This window comes from Strongyloides ratti (assembly GCF_001040885.1).
Source record: "Strongyloides ratti genome assembly S_ratti_ED321, chromosome : X".
NCBI lineage: Eukaryota > Metazoa > Nematoda > Chromadorea > Rhabditida > Strongyloididae > Strongyloides > Strongyloides ratti.
In genome coordinates, this window is record NC_037309.1 from 1,457,987 (window position 1) to 1,470,513 (window position 12,527).

Sequence of the window (12,527 nt, forward strand, 5' to 3'; positions counted from 1 at the left end):
AAAATAGTTTTATATTTTTTTATTTACTTCATAAAACAATTTCTTTAACAATTTATTTGTTTATAAAATTCATTATTTAAAACAAATATAATACATAAAAGTTTTTAAAAAATGAAGAATAACTAATTATTTAATTGTTTTATTAAATCTAGACTATTTCTCTTTTTATAAATTGGTTAATCTCATTAATGTTTTTATCCAAAACACAAATATAATTTAAAAAATTACTCTTTGATTTAAAAAAAATAGAATATTTTTTAAATTATCATGTATAAAAGCTTACACCTTTTTTTTTATTAATATATAAATTTATAAAACTTTGTTTATATAAAAAATTACACATTTAAATGTGAAAAGGATAAGTTATTTTTAATACATAATTATCTTTTATAACATTAAAAAATAATAAGTTTAATATTTTATTAGATGTATATTGTTAATAAATAAATAAAAAATTATTAATATTATATTGATTAAAATTATTAAATTAAACCGAGAATTTTTAATAATTAAATAAATTAATAAAGTTTCTTAAGTATGATTTTTTTATCAAAGATTTTTTGGGAAAACTTATTGTTGGTAATAAGCTGATTCTTTGATACTACGTTGAGCTAATAATCTAGTGCATCCTGCTTTTTGTCGATAATGTGGAAGAATTCTAAATGGTTGTCCATGACCTGGAATAACCCAATCAGCCATACAGATAATTAAATTTGCATTTTGACGTTTTGTACCTGAATCCCAAACACCTTCTGATAACATTACATCAATTTTTTCACTAATAAATCTTTCTGATGGAATAAGATCACCTACAATAGCCATTGTACCATATCCATTAACACCATGAACAAGAACTGATAAATCATGTTGTGTATGACCAGGTGTTTTCCATACTTCAATGTTAGAAGTAATTTTTCTATATGGTCTGTCTTTAAGTTCTGTTGCAATAACATGTTTTCCAATATATTCAAGAGAATTAAAAAGTATTGGTTTGCGACCGAAAAAGTTTAGATTTCCCATATGATTTGGATGACCATGTGTAATAACAACACTATCAATACTATCTAATGTAACACCTTCTTTTGTTAAAGCTAACAAAAGACGTTCTGTATCACTAGAAGCACCAGTATCAACAAGAACATTAACACCATGATCACTAACTAATGTTATAGATCCTGTCATTTCTCTTTGTGAATCCTATAATATGTTAATATGAATAATTTTTAATAATAAAAACATACTTTTAAGATTCTAATATTACCAGCTTGAAGAACAGAGACTTTAATTTTTGTATCAGGTACTGGTGTTGTTGTCCATAAATGATTCCATGGATTTTTTGTTTTTTGTGTAACTGTTGTTTTGGGTGCTTCTGTAGTTGTTGATGTTGATGAAGGAGCTTTTGTACTTGATGTTGGAATGGTTGTAATTTCTTTTGTAAATAATGGTATATTTGTAGATTTATTTATTTTGATATTCATTTCAATATTTGGTGTTACTGTTATTGGAGTTGAAATAATGACTGGTACTTTTGTACTCCATTCATATGTTGGTCTAATTGTTGTAAAAACTGGATTTGGTTTTTTTGGCATAACAATTGGTGTTTTAGGTCTTAAATCTTGACAACATATCGTATTACCGAGAACAAAACTTTTATCACAAATGAAACCGATTGGACAATCTCTGATATTTGATTGTTTACAATAAACATAATCACCGGTAATTATCAATGGATCTGCATTAAATGGGCATACTAAAATACATATTGTAATACTATATGCTTAAATATACAACTTACCATCTCTTTCTGATACCTTAACTCCAACTTTTTGTTTTTCAACATAACTATCTTCTTTACCTTTATTTAAAGAATTAGTTGGAATAATTTTAGATTCATTATTTCCTGTACCACCAAATTCTTCAGTTGATGTATAAGAAGATATTAAATTTGATAAATCATTAACTTCATTTTCACCATTAAAACCTAATAATTTAAGAATTGTAGATGTAAAATCACTCTCTGATGCTGATATAATAGCTTCTTGAGCTCCAACAGGAAGAGAATTACGATTATTAATTATCCATTGTTTTAAATTTTCTGTTGATGCACATTGAGCAAAATATGAAACTTAAATATATATTAAATTAATTATATAAAAAATAACTTAAAAATTAACTTACAAATAACAGTAAAATAAAAAATTGATACAAAAGCACTTTTCAAATATATCATTTTAAACTGTGTTAAATTTGCTTAACTATAATTGAAATATACTTAAATTTGCATGAAATATTTATTAAATTATTTTTACAATATAAGTGGATATAATAAAATATGAACTACATATTAAGATCAAATTAATATTATTATAAAGAATATAATATTGAATATTATATGTGTAGTATTCATTGAAAATATTATATCAACAAAATATATTTGTATGTATATATGTATATATATTTATGAAAAATATATTTATATTTATTTAAAAATGTACAATAATATTATATACATAATAATAAAAATTAAAAGTAAAATGGCAAAAAGAAGAATTTTGATATAAAAATTTTTCTATAAACACTACAGTGGAACAAAATGAATATATTTGTATAGATGGAAGTATTTATATGAAGACAAGACACGCATCCACGACAATCATTCAGTTTTGTGGGGTCTCGTGTGCGAATTAAGGTACAAAAGCTTAGTGCCACCCTAATGTTTGTTTTGGAATATTTAATCTAACAACTTCTGTATCTTTAATAAATCATTTTCATTTGGGGTGACCACAAATTTTTAAGCTAGTTAAAAGGTATTGTGTGAAGGTTATAAAAACTCTTCACAGATCATTGTGATTACTTTGATTGTTAGCAAATTTATTAGTAGTCCACTTTAATGGATGATTGGTCAGATAGAAATAAAGATATTTTAAAATAATTCTTTGTATTAAAGTTAATGGAATTAATCTGAGGAAATGATTAGCACCTTATAATAATAAAAATAAACAACTTGTATCATTAATTTTTTTTTTCCTAACATTCTAGTTTTATCTTTATTATCTGTTAAGTGAATTGTTGAAAAATAATTTGTTTAGTTAAACCATATTATATTTTACTCTTAACATTAATTACCTCAACATAGTAGGAAAGTGTTCCATATATATATATTTTTATGATTTAAGAAAATTTAAAAAAAAAAAGAAAATCTTTCTAAGTCAATTAGATAAATTCTTTAAATATACATATACATATTTATACGATACAAAATTGTTAAAAACTAAAGTAAATATGTTTTAATTTTTTTTTTAAAAACCCAATATCAGTAGTAATTTTTTTTTTCCTTCTAAAGTTCTAGTTCAATGTTCCGTGACAATGAAATATACATATGTTACATTTAGTTTGTATAATTTAATCTATTCTATAGGCAATTGTAAAAATGATTAAAGAAGCTAATGTACTTAAATGTAAAATTTTTTTTTTATTTATTTTGTTACCGTGAAACGGTCTTAAAAAAAATTCCAAATTGTAAATATAAAAACAGTGAGTTGTTAAATTTAAAATGAAGTGATTTACCAAGTAATATAAAAAGAATTCTTAAAAAGATCAATTTTTTGAATAAAAGGCAATTTTTGATAATTGTAAGAAATGTAAAAATTCAAGTACTACATTATGATTATTTATTCAAGCACTTCAAAATCTGTTCACAAAAATTGTATTTTATTTTAAAAAAAATGAATGTTAATTGTAATTGTTGACGTCAAATGGTAATCTTATAAAGAAAATTTGAAATTGTTATTTTCACGATTGTTACTTTATATTATTATATTTACTTTCAATTGAAATAATTATTTTAATTTAATTGTTATATTTTTGACAAAAAAAAATGTAATTATATAATACATTTGATAAGATGATATATTTATGAAAAAAAAGGTGAATAAATGAAATATTATTTTACATTTTATCCTCGTGTGTAATTTTTCTTTTTTTTTTGATAATTTCAATTTCTTTTATTAAAAATATAATTTTTCTTAGATCATTGACTAAAAAATCTTTTGAATGGTAAATTTTTTTAAAAGCTTTAAATATTGGATGAAGAATTTTTAGATAAAAATATTAATTGAATGTGGCATATTAAATTCATTGGTAATAAACATAAATTATATAAAATTAAAGTTTAAATAAGGAAAATGCAAAATTTATTTATAATGACAAGTTTTATCAAAGAATTACTAACTTATATATTTATTTCTCATTTAATTGTACTTTTTTGAAACCTGTGTTAAAATATAGATATGTTTTAGCACGCTATGCCGTTCAAATTTAAAGAAAAATATCAAGATAGGGTGGAGTGTGAAAAAAGAAATGATAAGAAAAGATAATAGTATATATTTGTATTTCTTCATTCAACAAAATTTACACTACCACTTACTACGGCATAATATTTTATTTGTTATAAAATATTCAATTACTGTTTAACTTGTTCATTTTTTTATATATAAATACATATTTATTTATAAAAAAAAAGAATTTATGTATATTTACTAAAACTTTGAAGAAATTTTTTTTAAATCAAAATAGTCATTATTTTGATTTGTTTTGTTAAATTTTTATTTAAAAAAAAATTAGACTATTATTAGTGCCATTTTAATACAATTCTTTCTTAAAAAATGAAGTTAAATATTGTTATCATTTTTATAACAATATTTAATATATATAATTATTTAATAAATGGTATTTATGCATTTCCTGGAAATGATTGTGTTGAACCTTGTATGTTACAAATGCAATTAGTAAGTGATTTTATTAATAATATAAAAAAAAATAATTAGGTAATGCAAAATGGTCCATTTGCTGAAGGAGAAATTCATGAAAATAAAGAACATATATCATGGAATCAATTATTAAATTTATCAAAAAAAAAACACATAACAGAACAGTCGTTTCATGATATTTGTCAGTAAGTATAAATTATTATTTATCATAAATTATATTTTAGAGCTTATCGAAGTGTTGATAAATGTCTTCAAAATTGTGAAAGTATTTCTGAAAATAGTTCACGTCTTCGTAAAACATATGCTGGAATACGATTTATATGTATAGATCACAAAAAAGGTAACTTAATATGTTTTTATTTGATATAATGTAAAATTTTTAAAAATTGTAATTTATATTATTATGAAAATACATTATATTTGTACATATATATATTTATATATATATATAAGAAACTATCTTCAAGTATTTACGTTTATTTAGTTAATAATAATGGAGAAACAATTGATATATGATTCCCAAATGTACTTTAAATAGTTATATAAACCATTTAAAATTGTTTTAAACATGATAAAGAAACACTTCTGATATTTAATAGGTTCTTATTTTCTGGTTAAAATTAGTTTGGCCTTTATATGTATATAATATATATAAATATGACATTTTCTTACCAAACTAAATAATAAACTATAGTGATATAGAAAAATATAAGTGGTATTATTATCAATATGTATATATAAATATATAAATAATGTTTTAAAATAAAATTTATTTTTTTAGAATTTTTTAGCCATTTACCATGTTTAGCAGAAAATGAACCATTAGCAATGTCAGAATGTAAAAATGAAATTAATCAGTCATTGATTAGTAGCAGTAGTTTTGGAGAAGCAATTATTAATCGAGAACAACATTTAATACGTAATCGTTTTAATGGATTATGTCAGGATTTAAAACAAATGATTAGATGTATACGACCAGTTACAATAAAATCATGTGGAAAAGATGCTGCTGAGATTATGATGAAATTTATAACAATAGGATTTACAAGTTTTGAACAATTGTATAGTCAATTAGGTGTAAGTGATCATCTTCCAGTTGCATGTAAAAATTTAGTTGTTACAACAAAGATAAAAGTTGAAGAAAAAGAAGAAGTTAAAAATATACCATTAAATAATGGTAATGAAATATACCTACGACAACAAGAACATATAAAATCTGTTTCATCAAGCTTAAAAAGTCAAATTATATTACTTTTTTTGGCAACAATTTTTGTTAATGAAATTTTTATAAGATTTTTTTTATAATTTTTAATTTTATTAAGTAGAATCTATTTTTGTATGTTATCATTAGTAATATAAGAGAGAAAAACATTTTATCACTCTTAATGTCATACTATTAAAAATATAATATAAAATTTTTATCGCAATCAAATTGTATATCTTTTAATGATAAAATAACAACAAATAAAACTATTACTTACTATTATTCAAAAAATATCTTAAAAAAAGATTGTTTAATTTTTCAAATCAAAAATCTAGAGATTTTCTAGTAATAAATAAAAACTGAAATCACTAAATTTATGATATTAAAATAATAAAATAAGTGTCTTTTAACAAAGTGTAATAAAAAAGAAATTTTCCTCTATATTTAAATTATTAAAGAAAGAAAGAATGCATCAATAACAATATATATATATATCCCATCTTATTACATTTAGTTGTTATTTTTTATTAAAGTATAAACGATATAAAATACCTAATTTATTTTTATTTATCATATTTTATAACTAATTTTTATATGTCATAGTAATAAATTACTAAAGTATTTTTTATACCATTATCTTCTAAAATATTTATTTATTGTAGTAATTGAAAAAAAATTTCTGCCAGATTTTTAAAATGTTTATTAATATTTTTATATTTTTTTTATACTTTTTCTTTTATTAAAATATTATTTCTTATAATTATAATTTATTCAATTATTTATTTACATTTATAAATTTTAATACAAAAAAGAAGTTATTATAAGAAAAAGTTTTTACTCTTAGTATAAAATAAAAAAAAAAGTTTATTATTATATTTAGGACATTGTTATTGTTTGTTTTTATTTTTAATAATTCATCTCATTAATTTTAATCGACCTAAACTAATTTTACAATAGCATTATTTAATATACTGACCCATAACGTAATTGATCTTATCCAAAAAATTTTTCAATTAGTTCATGGTCGCTATTAAAATATTATCTTATTTCAACATTAAGAAGATGATTTTTTTTAACTAAATTATTCTTTTATTCTTTATATTCTAATATTGGTATGATTTATATAATATCTTACTATCTATAGATATATAAAATATTCATTGTTAAACAAAAAAATAGCTTTTTTTTTTATACTACATTTATATTCTATAAATAATTTTAACTTTTTTTTTTGTAACATTTTTATTAAAAGGAAACATAATATATGGCGTAACTTAATATCAATATTATTTTAAAAAAATATTTATTTTAGCCTTATTATTAATTTTACTTTATATTAAAAAAATTTAAATGATTTATCAATATTTATGTTGCGCCTATTGAATGAAAGTCTTGATAAAAAGGTCGCAAATTTAAAAGCTTTTTATCATTTTACTAAAATGAAGATTACAGTTTACCAAATCGTATATAATTTATCAGTTCTATATTATTAGATCTATTAATTTGAATGAATAAGAATTTAAGATGTCTTAAAGAATTTAGTAGTAGTATGAAAAAGTTACAATTAGTACAATGTATTTAATATCAAGTATATTTAATATATATTTTGTATTGTTTATGATTACACCTTATATATATACGATTTATTTAATTAACAAAATTACATTTTTCATTGTTTAAATAATTTTCTTCCTCAACATATTTTCATATTTTTTTTTTCTATGTAAAAGAATTTAAAAATTTATTTACATAACTATTTAACTTATTATTATTCATTTTAGTATCACATTATTTCTTTAAAAATTATTTTATATTCATTATCTTGTCATATTTAAAAAAAAAGAAGGAAATTTGTTTAACATCACAAATAACACAATCTTCTAATGCATGAAATTTATAATTTATTAATATATAAAAAAAAATTTTTTTCTTATGTACCTAATAAAAATGAATAAATATTATAGTATCATCTTTTTAATATTAAAAAAAAAGTAAATTTATAATATAAATATTATATAAAATAAAAATTATTATTTTATAATTATTAATCCTATTAGTATAAAAAAAAAGATTGTAAAATATTTTACCATTTGGTATTATTTAAAAGATTAATATTTAATTGTAATGTAAATTTTATTTACTCATTAAATCTTTATATTTACACCAACTATGATTGATAATGAGCCTCATATCAATCACTTATTTAATAAGAACGTTTCTAAATCTCCGTAACGTCTTATTCCAATGAATTTGTCACTTTAACTGTATTTACATTATGGCTTTATTTAAATGGACTGTCAAAGTTATATTATTTCAATATCAAATATGTTGATTTTAAAATTATTAATACTTAATACATGATACCATTGATTTAATCGTATATTATTAATAAGTTATTGTAATTTTTATTCTTGTTTAAAAACTTTTTTAATTAATTTAAACCGGTTAATAGATAAAACTTATTTTTTAATTAATAGTAACGGAAAAGATTTTTTATTAACTCTTATATAAATTTGAATTTTTTTTTTATTAGAAATTTATTTTGTCTAAATAATGTTAAATATTTAAATTTAACCATTATAACAAGATAAATATTTTCTACATATTCTTATATCAATGCATGTATATATGTATATATATATATTTATAATGTATTATAATTAAACAAATAAAAAAAAAAATTAAAATATAAAAATTTTTATTTTATTATAATACAAAATATATACTTTTAATTGCATAGAAAATTAAAAGATGAGTTGAAATAAGAAAAAAAAAATTAGATGACAAATTTTTTAGCATATTCCTTTTATACTTTAATCATCATCATATTATCAATATGAAGTGAGTGTGTTAATAGATACTTCTTTTAATACTTTCATGACAGGTTACTACAAATTAACAAAAATCTTTTTTTTTTTTTCAATTGTTTGTATGAAATAATGCATTGTGTATATATTAATTTAACTTTGTATAATTTTGGTAGGTACATTTATTTTTATACTTTGATCTATAATGATTTTTTCCAAACATTTTCTAAACATATTTGTTGATGATATAAAAATATTATCCATTTTAAGCTATGTTAATATAATAATTTAAATAATGTATATGTAACTAACTTTAAATGTTATCATATTTAACATCGTAATCGTTTGTATATTTTTACATTAAAAATACAGCTATAAAAAAAATTTTTTTTTTCATATAAATATATGTAAGCAATTATTATAAATTTATTTATTTTATCAAAAAACTTTTCTTCTAATGGCAAACAATTTGTAATCACTTTATTTAATAGTATATTTGTAATATATAATCCTTTAGTATAAATAATTTCATTTCTTCGAATAAAATTTTATTTAACCAATATATATATTTTACCATTCGAAATGCTGTTATTTAAAAGTATTTTTATATTATAAGAATAAATTAATCCTTGATTATATTTTAATGATAAAATAAATTTAAATTTTTTATTTTATAAATAAAAAAAAAATACTTTATATTTTATATTTTGTTGATAATTGGTAAAAAAGAAAGATATAAATATAACTATTATTTAGTTTATTACATCTTCTTTTAATTATTAATTACTTTTTTAAATTAAAAAATTATACTTAAATAATAGTATTATATATTATATAATTGATTTGACAAAGTTATGTTTAGCTATGATTTTACCAGACAATTTATCAAAAAAAAAAAGCTTTTTAAAAGAAATTAAATTATTTAAATTCATGATTAAACTTATATTTGATTATTTGTTAAACTATTTTCTAACAAAAAATCTTTAATTAGCATATAATATATTGTTTAAAACTTTAATAATTCTTATAATTTTCAGTATCAAATTTAATTTTTATAAAAACAGTTTAATTCAATTTTTATTATACATTTATTTTTTCTTATTGTCGATTGATTTAATGAAATTTAATTATTTTAACAAGTAATTTATTATAGTTTAAAAAAAAATAGTTGTTTTATATACGCACTGAGAAATATAAAATTATTTTTTAAATTATAAAACATCTGGATAATTATTTACTTTTTTTTTTTAACTTTATACAATAAAAATCTATATGATAATATTTGTTGGCGATTCATTAGTATTTATATCAAAAATTGAAAGTATATCCGTATTTGTTGAACAATAACTTTTAATTCTATTATATAGCTTTATTAAAAGAAACATTAAAAATTTATTTTATTTATTTAACTATTATTTTTAGTCATTTTCAATTATGTAAACGTATTAATGAACTTTTTTTTTATATTTAAATTTTTTTAATCATTTCGAAAACGCATAATTTTTTTTTTGATTTTTTTATATTAAATTTTTTTCTAGCTTTATTCATTACTTATAAAATTAACAAAATATACTATTATTATTATAAAAAAAATTCTACATTGGCTTTAGATAAATAATTTTACAAAAAAATAAAAAGTTCAAAAATTTATAATAACAAAAGAAATTAATATTTTAAAGAATTGTATAAAATATTTTCATTTAGACATATCAATTGACTAACTACATTAAACATAAATTTCAAAATAAAGTTTAATCTTGTGGAAAAATTTAATACGTTTTTGATACAAAAAAATTATTTATCTCGGCAATGACGTGTTAGCTGAAGCTGACATTATTCTTATATTAATAAAAATCTTTGTTATTTTTACACTATTTAAAATGCAAACATTACGCTTCCATACAAACAGAATTTTTGTACTTGTTTCAATTATATTTTTTATTCTATTTCTTATTATTGCACATCAAAAATTATTTAAATGTAAGTTTAAAAAAAATGTATATTTTTTTTATAGTTTTTTTTAATAGATGATGATTATGATGATTTTAATGTGCACCATAATTATAAAGGAAAATTGGATTTCAAAGATAAAAAATTAGAAAGACATTTTGGTGAACAGGCATCATTTCCAAAACAAGGATTACCACATATTAATGAAATTGTTGTTGATTATAAGTCATTGAATGTAGATCGCAATATAAATTATAATGTTGTTAGTAAAATTAAACAGTATATGGAAAAAGTAAATGTTGAAAATTTAATACAAAATGAATGCCCAATAAATATAACATTAGAAGAACATTGGAAAATGACTAAACATCGTCAAGTACCCAAAGGTGATACATGGGAAGTATTTTATAGTAAAATTGGTTCATGTAATTTATATCAAGAAGAATCATATATGAAAAAATTATTACATGAGTTAAGTACATTAAAAATAAAAACTGTCCATGTAATGGAAGGTGGTACACAAATTAAATTATTATTAACATTTATAAATGATAAACAAGCAGTTTTTAAACCAATGAGATTTGGTAGAGATTATGAAACCGATGAAAATCACTTTTATTTTAGTGATTTTGAAAGACATAATTCTGAAATCGCAACATTTCACCTTGATAAAATTTTAGGATTTAGGCGAGCTGTTCCAACTGTTGGTAGAGTTGTTAATTTAACATCAGAAATTCTTGATAATTCTGATAGAAATTTAAGAAGAACATTTTTTATATCACCTGCTAATAATCTATGTTTTGTAGGAAAATGTGATTATTATTGTGATACAACTCATGCTATTTGTGGTTCTCCAAATTTAAAAGAAGGATCTGTTCAAGTGTTTTTACCTGATGAAGATGCTGTACCAAGAAAACACTCTAGATCACCTTATAGGAGAACATATTCTAAAAAAAGATTATTAGCTACATGGCAAACTAATATGAATTATTGTACTTGGAATGTTAAATCAAAAAAAAAATATGCTCATGGTAGAAGAATATTAGATATGGTTGATACTCATATAATGGATTTTTTAATTGGTAATCAAGATCGCCATCATTTTGAAACTTTTAATATTTTTGAAAATACTCCACCATATAATATTCATATAGATAATGGTAGAGGATTTGGTAAAACAAATTTTGATGATGAAGATATTTTGTTACCATTACGTCAATGTTGTGTAATACGGAGTTCAACACTAGTAAAATTAATGACATTATATACGGGTGAAAAAGGTCTTACAGAAACATTACATGAGTATGTTTTTATTTTATTTTTTTTAAATTTTATTTTAGATCAATGTCCCAAGACCCAGTTCAACCAATATTAGCCTATAAACATTATCCAGCAATGGAAAGAAGATTAAATTATATTATGAATACAATATTAGAATGTTTAGATAAAAATAGTGATAATCCTGCTAATGTAATAATGGCAGAATATCATAATGATAGTGTTGCAAGATCAAAAAATGGTGAAATGATAGATGATGATGATTTAAAAGATAGTTAAAAAAAATATATATATATTATAATTATTAATATGCAAATAAATATTTCTTATATAAAAATTATATATTATTTAGTAAATACATTTAATCTTGTTTCATTTAAAAAAAATAATATCATATTGAAATTAATTTATACATATGTGTATATAATATATATATATATATAGATAGATATTTTCATGTATATATATATTTCTTTGAAAGCGAAAGACAAAATCGCTAAGAAATTTGTTCATCGATTT

At 19.7% G+C, this 12,527-nt stretch overlaps 3 protein-coding genes across 3 annotated transcripts; 2 read left to right on the top strand and 1 right to left on the bottom strand.

Annotated features, from left to right (window-relative positions):
- Positions 1–570: 570 nt before the first annotated feature.
- On the bottom strand, positions 571–2,230 carry SRAE_X000030700 (Beta-lactamase-like domain-containing protein; the record flags this gene model as incomplete). Its single annotated transcript, XM_024644636.1, has 4 exons — positions 571–1,197; positions 1,242–1,750; positions 1,796–2,125; positions 2,179–2,230. 4 exons carry the CDS (start codon positions 2,228–2,230, stop codon positions 571–573), a joined length of 1,518 nt encoding a protein of 505 aa, XP_024510175.1.
- Positions 2,231–4,769: 2,539 nt separating this feature from the next.
- Positions 4,770–6,074, top strand: SRAE_X000030800 (Hypothetical protein; the record flags this gene model as incomplete). Its single annotated transcript, XM_024644637.1, has 4 exons — positions 4,770–4,787; positions 4,827–4,954; positions 4,994–5,109; positions 5,551–6,074. 4 exons carry the CDS (start codon positions 4,770–4,772, stop codon positions 6,072–6,074), a joined length of 786 nt encoding a protein of 261 aa, XP_024510176.1.
- Positions 6,075–10,660: 4,586 nt separating this feature from the next.
- On the top strand, positions 10,661–12,287 carry SRAE_X000030900 (Glycosaminoglycan xylosylkinase; the record flags this gene model as incomplete). The annotated part of the gene is made up of 3 exons (XM_024644638.1): positions 10,661–10,760; positions 10,808–12,032; positions 12,071–12,287. 3 exons carry the CDS (start codon positions 10,661–10,663, stop codon positions 12,285–12,287), a joined length of 1,542 nt encoding a protein of 513 aa, XP_024510177.1.
- Between the last annotated feature and the right edge of the window lie 240 nt (positions 12,288–12,527).